Below are 17,177 nucleotides of genomic sequence, written 5' to 3' on the forward strand. Positions count from 1 at the left end.
GGTGGCCTCTGGAGAAGCTTTCTCCATGCAATATATTACTGTGGAGCAGGTTGTGCCTCCTGGAAGGTATTCAGTGGAAATGGAAAGATGGATCTTTACAAAAACTTAGAGGCTTGACAGATATATATTGGATGCCATATTGCGTTTCCAAAATAGTTGATGTGCACTGCTCGGGAGGCTTGAAAAGTATACAAATAATTAGTGTAGAGGTGGTCTTCAGAGTCTTATTGACCACTTCTGTTAGTGACAGCCAGTTTTGCCAAGGGTTTTAAGCTCCTAGCCCTCATATGACGTTCATGGGAACTAAGCGGTGAACCAGCTTTAAGCATCTGCTTCTCCGGACAGGATTTTCTCTCACCTGTGGGTGAGCATATGACCCAAGCACAGCAGCGGCTTTCTGACACAATCATCTTCAACCTGGGCAACAGGTCTGTCTGTAGAGTAAAAACGATACGCCAGATGCACAGATGTTAGTGTCTGCTTCCCTCATTTAAAGTGAACAAATGAACACATTTTTCTTCTTTAACATATGAGACAGATTCCCCATCCTGGTCATTTAACTGATAACATAGCGTTCCCATTAACACAGCGGATTTCAGTGGACGATAACATGACTTCTTTGCTGTCAGTTCAGGTATCAGTGATTAGTAGAAAGGGGAATGAAAATGAATAAAGATATTATAGTCCAGAATTTTAGATTTTCTAATCCTAACGGTGTAGCTATACACATACTTGCACTTATAATTGCTCCCTCCTTGCCTGCCAAAAAAGAAGTTTAAACTGACTTGAAAATTTAGGTTTGGTCTCAAATTTTGGTATCAAAATACATATTGGTATCAAATTTTTTCATGGAATGAAATTAAATGAAATAAGATGTGCTTACTATGAATTATTTTTACTGTTTTAAATTGTAGATTCCACAACTTATGCACATTTTCTGTTTAATGCATTTGACACTGATCACAATGGATCTGTAAGTTTTGAGGTAAGTGATGGTGTTACGTCTTTCTCTGCAATTTAATATTTTCCCATTCCTTTTAATTAAGTTCAGTTTGGTGGCTTTTATTATATGGCTCACGTCATGAAAAATTTAGCTTATGTGACTCAAGTTTCAAGTTTTTCCAATGTATTAACAAAAATTATTATTATTATTATTATTATTTTACAATTGTATATGCCAAAATGGTAACTCAGACTGTGCTGTTATGTAATATTTTTAAAAATCTGTTCATTTAAAAGGTAACCTAATTTATATGCAAGTTACATAAAATAATCCTTATCTTCCTCCCTGCCTCTGCAAGGTGAGAAGGACTCTGAACGACAACTAATGTTATGGGGATGACTCAGCCGAAATAGGATCACTCACACACTCTATTACTTTCCAGGAGAAGGCTCTACAAAAAAAGGCTTTAAAGTAAATGTATTTAAAAGCACAAGAGTTTGAAATGAATTCTTCCTCCATTTAACTGCCTAATCTGTTTTCAATGTTCTACCTTTCCCTGCTAAGGCCAATGTCATCACCTGCAAAGGCTGACGTCATCAATGCAATAACACGGTAAAAAGGGCAACTCACTGCAATAGTTTAGATGAAAACAGGGTGTACAAAATACTGTGAAGGAGCCATTATTTTAAACTATAGAAGAAAAAAAAAATCTCCATTTGCAAAAGGACATTTTTGCTTTGGTTTTTTTGTTTGTTTGTTTGTTTATAATGGATGAAGGATATCCTTACAACTTGAGATTGGATTGTGATAAATACACCCACTTTGAATTTTTTTCAAGGTCCTATACATGTTTGTATGATTTACTTGAGTAAATGATGTTGGCAGGCCTGATGATAGAATTTTTTTAAAGCATTTTCAATGCTTTATTATTGATGTAATATAGAAGGAGAAGCCTCGCCAAGCAGGTGTGCTGCGATCAGAAATCTATACCTCAACTGGGACTATAACCAGATCATTTTGTGGGGAATTATGTGCATTTATTTTAAAAAACCCATGAACCTCATCTACCTTTTTCCAAGCAGCTGAAATCAATGGGCTCTCTGTGAAACTAGAAGCAGGAACGGAGGTTTTACTCACATTTTCTGTACATAGGCTAATTATATAAGGAATCCTGGTCAAATCAGCAAGCAGAGGCAATGAGAGAAAACATTTTTAGCATCAATATTTGAGAAATATTTCATTTGTTATCATTAAGAATAATGAGAACAAAAGAAGCTTTTGTATCTTTCCTGGACGATTTGTTGATATTTGTATTTTAGATAGAAAGCTTTAAGAAATGCAATAGATAAGGAACCCTTTTTAAGGGATTTAAATATCACAAAGTGCAAGTCTGTGTACAAAAAAGGCTTTGGAATAAAATAAATCAGGAAAATCAAAGAAGCAGTGTTTTTTTCATTGCCAAAACAGACATTTCCAGCTTACTTTTGTTCAATATCAACTCAGAGCAATCAAGACTGATATTATGTGCACTAATTGTGAATCCAGCATGTCTGCTACTGTCAAAAGACTCTTACTTCTGTGTCCTTGTACCATGTAGTAGCATACTTACAAACTGTACAATAGCCATTCTAAAAGCATCCTCCTTATGTTAAAAATGTTTAGGTTTTTTCCTGATCATGGGAAAGTAGCTGCAAATTGTGAAAGTAGATATTGTGAAATGTGAAAAATACAATCATGTCATTTTTTTCCTGCTCCTTTTTATCCTAGGTGCTACTGTGGCATATTATTTCTATACCAATCTGTACTGTAGGTTTCTAATTTTCATTAGGGAAAAAACCCAAAACGCAGCACAAAAGGTGGAGAAAAGGGGGTGATTTAAAAATTTGGAGAATAAATAATCATTTATCCCAATTTACATTCTACATGAAAGTGTAAGATTAAATACAATTTAATATAATGACCTATGATGAAAAAGACTTCAGCTCTCTTCTATGTTAAAAGGATATGAAAATCTGAAATGGTACTGAAAGAATATAGGTGAAAATGATATTTTTTGTGTTGCACTCTCCTTTTTCTAATGAAGCTGGAGTTGTGGGGAAGAAGAAAGAGATAATTTGTTCTAGCTTTTTGTTCTTTTTTTCCTCAAATTTTCAACCATCAGCAATGAAGTGTTAGACTTCAGCACAACTTAAACACACACCTTCATTGGATGAGATTGCTTGGTGAGACTGCTATGTCCTTAGAGTTATGTCCTCCCCAAATCTGTGTACTCTCCGATAAGAATCAGGCTCTCCAACTGAACCATTTTATGAAGCGTAAAAGCAAAGTCATGAAACTAGCTGCTTGAACCTGTCTCTCCTTATTCCATGATTGCATCAATTTTGAGACTAACTTATTTCATCAGTTATGCCAACAAGTTTTGCTTTAAGATGAGGGACAAAGTTTCAGAAAACCTAGTGACCCAGCTATCGAAGGGCTCTTTTGGCACATTGGTGAACTGAAGTTCTTTATTCCAGCAAAGACAGATGTGAGAACAAGGTTTCCACTTGCTGCATCAATATTGTAACTAACTGAACCAAAACGAAGATCAAGGCTATTTACATAGTCAGGAGAATTGAGGCTAATTAACTTCAGACATACAGTCAAAGGTAAAGCACATTGCAGCCACATGCAAATATCCAAATCAGTATCCTTAGTTTGTTGTAGGTAAAGATTAAGGCTCTTCTAAATGTGACCTTGATGAGAGGAAAGTCATTCAGTAATCCCAGTGCCTTAACATACAAAACTCTGCCCAGATGCAATGGAGATGTTTAAAGACTTTTGTCATTTTTAATTAAAAAAAGCTTGTATTTGTTTCTCAAAAAAAAAAAAAAAAATCAATAATTCTTAGCAAAGTTGTTGGTAATTTTCTGATTGCTTTATTCCTCAATTGTTACCTGAGAATTTTGCATTAATTAATAAATTAATAAGCATGTTAGCTCAGTTCCATAGGTGTGGTGGGTTGACCCTGGCTGAGGGCCAGGTGCCCACCAGAGCCGCTCTATCACTCCCCTCCTTCTCTAGATGGGAGAAAAAGTACAACGAAAAGCTTATGGGTCGAGATAAGGACAGGGAGAGATCACTCACTAATTATCGTCACAAGCAAAACAGACTGAACTTAGAGAGGGAATTCATCTAATTTATTACTAAGCAAAACAGAGTAGAGGAATGAGAAATAAAACCAAATCTTAAAACACCTCCCCCCACCCCTCCCATCTTCCCGGGCTCAACTTCACTCCCGGCTTCAACCTCTGCCCCCCCCAGCGGCACAGGGGGACGGGGAATGGGGGTTACGGTCAGTTCATCACGCGGTGTTTCTGCCGCTCCTTCATCCTCAGGGGGAGGACTCCTCTCATCGTTCCCCTGCTCCAGCGTGGGGTCCCTCTCACGGGAGACAGTCCTTCACGAACTGCTCCAGCGTGGGTCTCTCCCACGGGGTGCAGACCTTCAGGAGCAAACTGCTCCAGCATGGGGTCCCCCACGGGGTCACAAGTCCTGTCAGCAAACCTGCTCTGGCGTGGGCTCCTCTCTCCACGGATCCACAGGTCCTGCCAGGAGCTTGCTCCAGCGCGGGCTTCCCACGGGGTCACAGCCTCCTTCAGGTATCTCCACCTGCTCCGGTGTGGGGTCCTCCACGGGCTGCAGGTGGAATCGCTACACCCCCTCATCCTCCCTCCATGGGCTGCAGGGGGACAGCCTGCTTCACCATGGTCTTCACCACGGGCTGCAGGGGGATCTCTGCTCCGGCGCCTGGAGCACCTCCTGCCCCTCCTTCTGCACTGACCTTGGTGTCTGCAGAGTTTCTTACATCTTCTCACTCCTCTCTCTGGCTGCAAAAGCGCGCTCTAACTGTTTTTTTCTCTTTCTTAAATATGTTATCACAGAGGCACTGATTGGCTTGGCCTTGGCCAGCAGTGGGTCCGTCTTGGAGCCGGCTGGCATTGGCTCTATCAGACACAGGGGAAGCTTCTAGCAGCTTCTCACAGAAGCCACCCCTGTAGCTCCCCCCCCCCCCCCCAAAACCTTGCCATGCAAACCCAACACAATAGGAGAGTCCATAATTAACCTATGTTGTTATGTCTTATTTTATGTCTTAAGATCAAACACAACATTGGCATTTCATTAATAATAAACAGTCACCATCTTGAAGGCAATAATATGAGCAGTTTAATGAATGTATCCAACTGTGATTCTCTGTGTTCAACACAAAAATCCTTGTTCATGTCACATAGAAAATGAGCCAATTTTTCTCAGGACAGTGGTGATCTCATAAGCATTTCAATACCAGATGGTGTAAAGTAGCTACAAAGAAATATATTTCTTCTTAACAGCAGACTTTTGTTTTACGTGCACCTGGTTTACGGGCTTCTGGTGCACTTCTAAGAGCTAAATCCAAAAATGGATTTAGGTGGCCACCTACCTACTTCTTCTGCCCTTGAACAAGACATAGAGGAACATGGGATCAGGTGGGATAATTTTAAACTTTCCTATGGATTTGAGACAGCATACTATTAAGCTTGTTAATTAATTTATTAATGAACTAGTATTCCCCAAAGATTTACTGAGGGATAAAACAATCACAAAAACATCAACAGCCTTGCTAAGAGATAATTAATCACCACTGGGGGAAAAAAAAAAAAAAATCCAACCCCCCCAAAAACAAAACCCAAAACCCAACCAGATATGAGTTAGTCCCAGATCCCAACCAGAGGCTCTACACAGCTGTAGTGCAGACCTGCAACGTGGGCAGGCTGTGACACTGAGCACACAGAGGTTCCATACAGGTGCCATGATGCTCCATTTTGGAACCCTTTGGTGAGACACCCCCCACCCCCCCGCTTTTCGTGCAGAATCAGATAGGCACAGGAAAGTCTGGCAGTTAATGGAGATCTTCCCAGGTATTAGCACACTCAGCAAAAAGTTAGCGAGTTAGAAAGAGAATGCTGTGGAAAGGAGTGAAGGCAAGTACCAAAGCACAGACTTCTGTGCTGCTGACCCTGCTGTCACAGACTGAAGAGAGACCTGACCTAGAGCTGTGTTGCAGTCCAGACCTTCTCCGGAGTTTTAGGCTCCTTTGTGACCCTAGATCAGATGCACCTCTCCTGATGAGGTGCTCAGTTGAGCAGGACTGTCCCTCTCAGAGGACAGTGTTGGCATCCTGAGGGGATCTAAGTGTCCAAGCAGTACTGTGAAACTTGCTTCAAAAATAAGTAGCCTCTAAAAATAGAATCCCTCTCTCTCCAGAAATCAGATCCCTAAACCAGGAAGGAAAACACATTCGAGTACATTGCTATTGTAATGGGGACTTGGGTTCATGCTCAGCAGTGTGCCTGACTTAAGTGTCACTGGGTTGTTGGTAACAAGCGTACGGACAGATGCTCTCTGAGCTTAGCTGCTGCCCTAAGTACTGTTGCTTTACTATGGCATTCTGCACTGGATTTCCAGCTTAACAGCTAGCATAGCTGTAACGCTCCTGACACACACATCGTCTTCCACCACGCAGAGCCTTTTTCTCTTTGAGGATCTAGCCCTAAATACCCTGTGGGTTTAGCCTATATGTCCATTGAATCAGATTTCCATTTCTATATGATTTTATTGCTATATTCTTCAACTGCATGAAAGTAAGTATGTAGAAAAGATACCCTATCCTAACTGGTCCTTGTTCAGCTCATCACAACTTCCTCCTATGATAAATCCTTTCTGTTCATCCTGAGATGGACTCCTGCACAACAACCAGACGAAGGCAAGGCACCTCAACTATGCACAATTCCCAAACACGTTGATGCAATATGGAAGGAGATGACTCGCTCTTGCAAAGTTTAGAGCATACACATGGAAGGTTCTGAGTTGAATCAGCTTTTATAAGGTCTATGCAAAACAGGATAAAGTCAAGGTTTTTTTGATGTGTGGTTTTTAACATTGAGGATAGAAAGGCAGCCTTGCAAATGGGGCTATAAATGATGCCAGGAAGTCAGCTAACGTGGGTGGTGCATCAGAAAAAGGAAGAAAGATAAATAATCGGGAAAAGAAAAAAAGATATGGCTCAGATATAGAATAAATGTAAAAATGTTATTGGTGCCAAATTAAAAATAAATTCAGAGTTCTGGTTTATAATACTCTAAGAAAATAAAGTTATTGGAGACCTTTGCAGAGGACTTCAGGAAAAGCTACATGAAGAATGTAAAACAGTGCAGAAAAGATGTGAAGAAATGATACTGAATTAAAAAGGTTAATTGCTAATGCTCTAATGTGATCAAATCTGTTCGGAATTTCTTGAACATTTTAATACTTAATAGTACATTGTTAAAGAGCTGTTTGGAGATTTAACCCTGTGACCCTCAATTAGTCATTGAGATGTAGACAAGACAAGCTGAGCAAAACTCTTTCAAGATTCATGTATGCATTTACCCCAAAGGGCACATATACCAATAAGACAAAAATTTATGACAGACTAAGAAAACCCAGAACATACCACTTGAATTGTTAAAAAGACCGAAGCTGTCAAAAGAGCTGTCTGCACCTCTTAGACTGTCTGAGGCCATGATGTCTCTGTATGCTTCACTGTATCGGGTATATTTATTTGACTGTGTGATACATCAGACCTTTGTAATTTATGTCTAGCCTCCATGCAGTCTTTTCCGTTGTTCCTGTTTTAAGGAAATGCATAAACTTTGCTGGTGCTGATAAGCATTTATTCAGCTTTTGTTGTTTCTGCTTTAATGATACTTTAAGACTTCCTGTATGTCTTTGTCAATGACATAGAAATGCACATTTAAATATAGTCTCTTGCCATGTTCTGCTCAACCTATTACAGAAACAATTTCAAGCTTTACAAGCTTATTAAAAAGAAAAATGTTGAGGAGATGGTTAAGAAAAAAAGCCATTGTTTAAAAGAAGTTAACATGCTAAGAAATATAGAAGACAGGTGAAAGCACATCCCAGTTGATATTTTCTCCAATCTGGAAGGTGCTTACTAAATGGTAGTGAGGTTTGTGCTGTCAGAAGAGTAATAATTATGAAGCAAAAATCTATAACCAAATACTACATATAAATAATCTCAGAAGTCTTCTGATTTTTTTCTGTGGAATAGCTCTACAGCAATAGACCATTGGTCACAAAAGCATTAAGGTGGTACATGGACAGATAATAAATATTATTCCCTATTGTATTTCCATAAAAGGTTTAAGTATTGAGGTGTACTGTAGCATACACGAAGTTTCAAATATTGACTGCAGCAGATTAATCTAAGAGATCTGGGAACCACATATTCCACTTCCAACAAAGCATAGATCTAACAAGAATTTAATGTTCCTTAGTATAGTTCTCCCAAAATTGGTCTTCTGTGCTTAGATTAATCTAACTCCCTCTTAACTTTTTTTTGGACCATTAAACTGTGGAGATTGCTTTTCCCTGGTATTGAGTTCAACAGGAACTGCTTATGCGAGGCATTTCAGAGGATAAATCAACAAACAGAAAATTACGGCTTATTTTATAGAAAATTACTCAATTTACTTATTAAGTGTAGCAAACAGAGACTAGATTATTAATTATTAAAAAAACCCCAAAACAAACAAAAAAAAACCAACCCAGAAATCTTTAACACTTACTGTGAGGAAAAAAAAAAGAACTGACATATCTTTCCTGACTTCCATGATTCCGACGAACACATTATTCTGGATTTCTGAGAGTTTGTGAAAAACTGCTCAATTCCAAACTGACCAAGTCCTTTTGTCTATTTAGGATTTTGTTATGGGTCTCTCAATTTTACTCCGAGGGACAGTACAGGAGAAACTGAACTGGGCTTTCAATTTGTATGATATAAATAAGGATGGATATATAACTAAAGAGGTAAGGTGTACTTTTTACACTGATCACTGAAACTAAAGGTTGTATATGTAAATCCTGCTTTCATACAATAATGATTTCATTGTCAAATTAGAGTAGTTAATAAATAAACATATATTATGAAACTAGACATGCTAAAATAAAGTAATTTTCTCATTTTAAAGGCATATATAAAAATTGAAAACGGAATATCTTCACAGAAAATGTAAAAAATTCTTCAGGTACAGAAATGTTTGGTTTCAACTTGTGCCTATGTATATGCACATAAAGTCACTATAATAAACTAGTTTGGTAGGGTATTTGGGCAAAAAAGAATGAAGTACGTGGGCCATAATTATTATTCATTTTATTAATCTATTACTAAAAAAAATTACTTGAAACAGAATTTATATAAAAGGATTCCTATATCTTTTATTCTGCAAGGATTCAAACACATACTTAAATTACACTGGGACCAATGAATGCTTTTATAAAAATATATAGTTTTTCAAAACTGGGTCTTTATGTAAATATATATATATTACAGTCATAATTTTATAATTTTAGAAAAACCCTTCATGATTATTATAGAAGGGTAATCTATAGAATAATTTCTCAGCATACAGGCAAATGACTTGTTTTTATAATTATTCTTAGAGTTTTCACAAGCCACTCTATTAACAAAATTGAAAGCTTTTGATATAAGAGGAGAACTCTTTGCATATGTGCAGGTGTGTGCATGAGTGTTTCTATTTTCTCTAGGGAAAACTCAGTTGTAAGAAGCTGATGTGCTTTGACCATTCACTTGCTGTTACAGAACTTCTGTTTATTTTTATTCACAACACCTCAGGAGATTCTTCTCACAATTCATGAACTTGCACGTATGCTAAATAATTTAAAATCAAAATCATACATCTGCATCTGTTTAACACGTTTATCTGTGAAAGCTGAACTAACGTGAGAATTTCTAGGAACACAGAAATTCCTTCTTGAAGCTGTTCAGTCATAAAATAACAGGCGCAATCTCAACATTTTATTCTAAAAATGTAAATCCTTAAAATCATTTATGTGTTCTGAGTTAAAGCAGTGCCTACAACACACCTACTTTACACAGACTTTTTTTTTTCCTCTGCAGGAAATGCTTGATATCATGAAAGCAATATATGATATGATGGGGAAATGCACCTACCCTGTTCTCAAGGAGGATGCGCCTAGACAACACGTGGAAACATTTTTCCAGGTGGGTTGGGTAACGTAGGAGCCAAAAAGACTGCTCTGTTAGCAGGTATGGAAAGATTTTCATTGTTCTAACAGCTTTGCATATCCTACCGATTTTGTAATCCTTTTTCTTCTCCGTGGTTCCACCCCAAGTTTCTCAGATCTACTCATTACACCTTGCTTTTTTCAACAATAAGCTCCTTTTAAGATTATTCTAGTATATCACTTACTATCACTTACCATCTTTACAGCATTTTGGCTTGGCTACTCCTAGGCTGACATATAACTGAAATTAATAATAAAAAAGGACTTGTTTTACCCAGGATTTCAGGAGGATAAACAAACATTCTTATTCTTTCTGAACAGAAAATGGACAAAAACAAAGATGGAGTAGTTACCATAGATGAATTCATCGAGAGCTGCCAAAAAGTAAGTACCCAGAGTTGAGTACTCAACCTGCATCTGTTGGCTAACGCTATCATAGCCCTACACAGATTTCTGGAGTGACAGCGATGGTAAACCTAATACCAGAGACAGTATTTTCCCAAGGTAGAGTATCTGTGTACACCATTACACAAAAACACTAAATAATGTAAATAAATTTGTAACCTGAATCTGTAGAAGTGATATTATATACAAGCTGTCATTGCTTATTAGACAATGGTGTCTGCATCCCTTCTGTCTTTAACAGTGTTTTGTTTGTCCTTGACAGAAAAAGTTTCTTCACATTCAGTTAAATATTTTTTTCTATCTTCCGCCTATGCTGGGGAACACATTCCTGCATATCTTCACAGCAATAAGAATAATATTTGCTTGAAACTTTATCATCTATAGGAGTGTTTCTCAAACAGTGAGTCATGACCTGCTGGAGGCCTTAAAAAGGGAGAGTGCAAGGAGCTTGCAAAGTGGTGGATGGCAGGAGTTAACAGCAGGCAAGTTTTCTTATGGCCAGGGAGGGAGAGCTGATTGTGATTATCAGTTGCAAGTGTTTACACTACCCAGGTGGCTGCTCCTTTCCTTCAACTGCTGAAAGCAGCTTGCTGCCTCTAGAGCCAGGCATGAGAATAAACTTCTGCAGGAGGAATTACAGTCTGTTTTCACTCCTCTGCCCTTCAGAAACCAGCTTGCTCTCAGACCAGGAGATGATATGAGGAAAGATAAGTTGCATTTTCAGAAATTTAAGGAACTACTGTTAACTTGCCAGTTAATAAAGCATAGGAAAAAGAAACATGACATAGTACAAAATAATGATGTTACATTTTTGATGTGAGAAGAGGTTGTTATGTACTGTAATGTGTCATATTAGACCTAGTGATAAGATAGGCTTGATTACATTATGCAAATTGATGTGGCAAATCACCACACTATTTGGAATCATAGTAGTGTTCTACTTATCTCTTGTCCAGGCTGACTCTGATTAATGTGAAGCTGATACAGACCAGCAATATAGCTTGTGTGTATTGCTTCTTATCTCCTGTATAAGAAGAAGGCAGTAGACAACAGATGGGAAGAACAAGACTAGCAAATAAATACAGTTTGCAATAGATTTTAAAGCTGAACAGGAAATAGCAAAGATGCTCTAGAATTTTTATAGGCATCTGTAGTTATTCCTTGGGGTTGCTCTCATGAGCACACCTAACTAGTAAGTAATTCTCTGCTTGATTTTAATCCGCTGATTTTGGGGAAGACAGACAACAGCTCTTTTAACTGTGACTTATCTGTCAGCAGTGCTCTATTGCATTGACCATGGTTCTAGCTTGTCAGTCTTGTTCAATAGGAATGAAAGGCATTTGCTGTGCTAAAGCTGAGTGATCATCAGAAACAGAGATGAGATTAATTTCCCAGCTGAGGTCTGCAGAGTTCTGGAAGTTAAATAACAGACTAATCTGGATATGACAGCAATTATGGTGATGGGCTGAGTGATTCATTTATGAAGAAAATTAGTACCATCAGTAAGGAATTGCCTGCTCTCTTTTTCCAGTCGGAGTCAGTCTCTCACATCTGGTAGAAATTTTATTATTTACCTCTTCTGAGTATTCAGAATACACGAGGGAGATGCTCTCTAAACTGCTACATGGCAGAGATACCATTCTCATCGTGCCACTTACCTCACCTTCACTTGCTTTTAACTTCAAAGGTGGCAATGTTTTTTGATAAAAAAAATATCTTGCTGCCTAAATTTTTGTCTACCTAATAAAACCTGTTCTTCTACTAAGACCTCTGAGCTGCAAAGTGTGTAATTCATGTTTACATCAAGAGTTGGGGTTAGGATTTGATCCAAGTCCTTCAACAAACTTGATTTGGGAGCTAACATAGTTTCAGCCTTTTCAGGATTACATTTTTCACAAAAGATGGTAGTGGCTGCTTCCTTTTAAAATGCAGCTGTAGGAAAACGTGTTTTGAATATCATAGTAACTACGACACCAATCTAAAAAGATAAGGTTCAGGTTCCTTTCCTTCCTTAGCATGCAGTGAGTCACATCACTCCAGGAGCAAGGTATCTCATCTTTCAGGAGTTTTTAACATAGCCAAAAGCAAATTAAATAATCCTATGATCCTTCCTGTAGTAAATCTGCCTGTGTTTCAGACCTGCCATGCAATATTTTATGTTTTCTACATGTTCTGGTGTTATGGAAAAACAGTGGTTATCATTAATGCCCTTTATTCAGTATCTCTTTTTCCAAGCTGTAGAGTACTCATTTATTCAGTTTTTTGGGACAGGGGCACAGCTGCTCCCTAGGTTTTGACAGCTATGGTGGCTTCTTCATCTACAAACCCTCCTTTGGCATTAAGGCTTGCATCAGAGCACGTCTGCTCAAAGCCTTCCCTGTTGGTTTGCTAACAAGTGACTGTACCTCAGACCTTGCAATGGGAAGGCCCGTTGACAAATATGGCAATCAGAGCTGCGCATGGCACATGTGAAAATAGGCTAAAGGCATACAGAGGATATGCTTGTCAGCTCTGGCTCAAGCTGTGACACCAGAGGCAAAACAGGGCTTGGAGACAAGCACTACAAGAAACCCTCGACCAAACTTCAAAGCTCAGATCCCATCTAGTCTGAATCTTCACACGGACTAGAAGCCTGTTCTGCCAGGGAAAGGCTGCGGGAGCCTTTTCATTGAATGCTATCTCAGGCAAGAGTTGCCAGCCTCTGAGAACTACTTTGGGTTGGAAGCCAAATTAGTGGATCTTAGAAGTACATCCCTTCTACTGGTGTTTTTTGACAGCTCAGGAAACTGTGGCATGCCTACTAAGAGGGAGAAGGAACACACCAGAGCATATTTGAATACAGAGGCTCCACTTCAGGTCCCTGGGATAGATTTCTGAGATTTTTCTGTAGCATCTCTTAAGAGCCTCTGGTGTGTTCTTAAACATTCCTTGTACATGTGTGCGCCTTTTTTAAAATAGCTTCCTTGTGCTGAGTACTGGTAGCACTGTACAGCCTGAGGCATACAGAAAGTTCAAGACTCTTAATTCATAGTCCCAATGCAAAGAATGGCCTGTCCATTCACAAAGTGTTAAGCAGTTACGTAGGGAATTGCACAGCATTCAGGCTTTGAGCGTGGTCTTCTCTGGTCATTGGGTATAAGTACCTACCTTTGCCCACAATTGAGTGAGGACAGCCAAGGTGCTTCCCTTCATCCTCCTTCTGTCTGGGACAGGGAATGTGTAGGACCTGACTTCCCTGCCGCCCTACCCTGCCTACCCATGTGCTTGAATGCCAGTCTGCCATCCAGGTTCCTGGACTGTCCCTGCTCCCATGGGAGAAATGGACTATCCTGCCCTAGGTATGCTGGACTGAGTCCCAGGAAGCGGCTGTTGTCCATCCTGCTTTGTATGAGTTAGCAAATAGCAGAGATAGGCCTTGGGAAACAGTAGTGTGGCTAACTCAAGGGCTAGGCGCTACCCATTCCTCACCTGCCTCCTTTCACTGCTTGGTTCTGGTGGAACATGGTCTGACTTGGGCATTGCTTCATATCTACAGCAGCACCATGACGAACAGAGGCAAAAGACTAAGGTGTGCATGGTGCATAGGTGAATGACTTATGATAATGATAAAAAGGCTCCCATTCCATACACAATGCTGATGGTCTGGGCCAGCCTCAAAACAACACAGGAGCCATCTCAAACTTCAGTAAGAAAACTTCAAAGTTGGCTTGAAGTTAGGTTGGTTCTGGTAAAGCTCATTCATCCATATTTTGTGCTTCCCATGGACCATGCTTCATATGCACTAACACCTCCTAATATCTTGAGTTAGAAATCATTAAAGAAATCTATTACAAAAAATTGTTTAGGAAAATGTACTGAAAAAGAGAGGTAAATGAGAAAGATACACTTGCCAAAGAATTCAAATGCAAGCATCTGTTGCTTGGGTTTTTTTGAAGATGGAAAAAAAAAAAGCTACTAAAAGTCATCATGTTCCAAATATTATGACAAGTCTCTGTTTTCTTGTGAAGACTCTTCCCATTTCACTGACTAAAAGAGGGGCATTGGAAGCCTTCTGTATAGAAACAGCAAACTTCAGAAATATGGGGTTGATTTTAGAGAACTACTAATTTCATTAATGATGATGTATATATTATAAAATTGGTAGGAAGTGTCAAAACACTTTCCAAATTAAGAGCATGTTGTTTGCTTTGCACATTTGCTGAGCTTAGATGCTAATATATATACAAAAACATTTGTAAATAAATAAATGACAAATGATTCCAGTCATTTAACCTTAAATTTATCAGTGATCTTCAATAGTATATTGATGTTCCAAAACAATGCAGTGGGAAAAAATTTGTTTATTTTAATTTCCAGTAATTTAATATAGTAACTTCCCTATACAAACTTTTTAAGCATTAATCTACATATTTTTTTTGAAATGACATATCATTGCTTTCATAAGTTAGTTTATCAACACAAAATAGTGCGCAGATCACTTCTTACACAAACATCACTTGTGATGACAAAGAGAATCAAAGCGAAAAACCCGACTGTGCATGTTTCACAACATAAATTAAGAGAATTACTCAGACTTGTCATTTTCTACAAAGCAAATCACCCACTAGACTGAACAGTGAATAATGTAACTGGAAATTGATACTGAACATGTGTTACTGGAATATTAATGTACAGAAGGCCTACATACCTATCAGTTGCAGAGAATACTATGAGATACCCTTTCTAAGATGTGCGGAGTTTATGCACCTCTTCCATGAAACTTCCTAAAATATTCTATCAAATTCAGTCTTTTTATTCACTAGAATGAAAGATGGCTGGATTTTCTCTCAAGAAAGTACTAAAGGGTGTACATTCAGATTAAAACAGAGGATCATTACAGCGGAGACCAGCAAATGCTAAATGAGCATGTAATATACTCTTGTATATATATTGTGTTGGGCAGCCATTTGTTGATCCAGAAGTGCCACCAAATACGGGCTACTACAAGTAAACTCCTTCTTCTATACACTGAAAAGTAAATGCTACAAAAAAATTATTTTTGCCTGACTGCTGTGCTGAGAGCTATTTACTGATAAAAACTGGAGTAGCGAGGGATGCGTCAGCAAGCATTATGCAGAACTTAGAAGTCAAAGGTTTTGTTACCTACCTAACCCAAAGCAATCAGAAAGCAGAAATACCATTGGAAAGCAGTCAACATCTTCCAGCACGAACATACAGAGAATCTGAGCTGACGAGTCAGTGTTGCGGTGGTATTTGCAGAACTGACTCTTTGGTTCATGCAAAGATGCACGCTTACATCTATTTCATTTGAGAGTCATCTCTAGCTATGTGATAGGATGCCCTAGAATTGCAAAAAGGTCATATATGCAATACACAGGACTAGCAATTTCATGTATGGATTCACACTTCAGATACAAGTTATTCCTTGAGTATTTATTGTCTATATGTATTTTGTTATAGTGGATATAAGCTTATAACCTCTAAAATACTGCAGACTCCATTTTCTTAACATGCTATTGCATTATGGACAGAGCAGTTTTGGTTTAATATATAAAAAAAATCTATTTAAGCGTAGATCCATTAACAGCCTTCTTTTTCTGCTAACAATTTCTCCAAACAAGCTGAAAAATAAAGTTGTCGTTAACTAAAATACAGTTAGTTCTACCCAATTTCACTATAGATATTTGCCAACTCATTTGTAATGGTGTATGATTTTGGGGGTTTTGTTGTCTTTTTTACAGGATGAGAATATAATGCGATCCATGCAGCTCTTTGAAAATGTGATTTAATGAAGACATTAGGTCTACAACTAATGGACAAATATGAGCTATTCTGCAACATTATCTAAAAGATGGATTTCCCACTTTATCATAAATAAAATTACTCAGCTTTACACTGAGACAGGTATTATGCAAATAATTTTTTTATTATAAACTTTTCCCCAAAAAACTTTCTAAAATATACAACTTACCACTTCAACAGTGGCTACTTATTTAACATGATTGTACTGAAAGTAATGTTTTTACTCCAAACCCAAACAAAACAAGACCTGACATTATGCAGCTTTATTATCATTCTACCCCCCAGATAAAATTAGATACTATCACAAGGAGATTAGATAAATACTCTTAGTTTTGCTACTCATTTGTACTGGATTAAGCTCTAGGTGTTTGAGTGTTAAATCTTAGCTTCTAATTTATGCAGAGGCATATTTTCTTTTCACATTTGTATGTTGTAGTCTTCATTTTTTGAATAATACTTTGAGTTAAAGTGCTATAATCATAATGTGCAATGCACACCTTGCTGCAATTGCCTTCCACCTTTGACTTGCTTTTCTCTTCAAAAAAACCCCAAACCCCAAACATAACAAACAGATAACTTGAGAGGAAGAACTGTTATAGAACAAAAAAAGAAATTGCTTATAGGTAGATTTACTCCCTAACAAATACGAGTAAGCTTCTATCAATCACACCTACCTAGTAAATCTGCATTTAATTTATCGTGACATGAATATCAGGAGTCCTACATACTGTATTTCTAATTCTTCTTGGACGTGTCCGCAAAGTTCTTTGCTTAAAATTAAGGATCTTCTGACTTTGAATTTTTCATAAAGAAACTTAACTGGATCCTAACACTGTTGTCATGAGTACATGTCTTTCTGGCTTTAATTAAGAAAAAGGCGTGAACTTCTTTTGAAACTTCC

General features: G+C 38.0%; 1 protein-coding gene across 4 annotated transcripts in view; it reads left to right on the forward strand.

Annotated features, from left to right (window-relative positions):
• The window catches only part of KCNIP4 (potassium voltage-gated channel interacting protein 4), a 446,323-nt gene extending 429,982 nt beyond the window's left edge, over positions 1-16,341 (forward strand). For all 4 annotated transcript variants that reach the window (XM_075752408.1, XM_075752409.1, XM_075752407.1 and 1 more), the window contains 5 exons: positions 915-985; positions 8,723-8,830; positions 9,942-10,046; positions 10,391-10,453; positions 16,216-16,341. In XM_075752408.1, coding sequence (XP_075608523.1) covers positions 915-985; positions 8,723-8,830; positions 9,942-10,046; positions 10,391-10,453; positions 16,216-16,263 — 395 coding nt within the window. In that variant the 3' untranslated portion in view covers positions 16,264-16,341. The remainder of the gene's footprint in view (positions 1-914; positions 986-8,722; positions 8,831-9,941; positions 10,047-10,390; positions 10,454-16,215) is intronic.
• Positions 16,342-17,177: the final 836 nt, after the last annotated feature.

The sequence above is a fragment of the Balearica regulorum genome, chromosome 4 (genome assembly GCF_011004875.1).
Source record: "Balearica regulorum gibbericeps isolate bBalReg1 chromosome 4, bBalReg1.pri, whole genome shotgun sequence".
NCBI lineage: Eukaryota > Metazoa > Chordata > Aves > Gruiformes > Gruidae > Balearica > Balearica regulorum.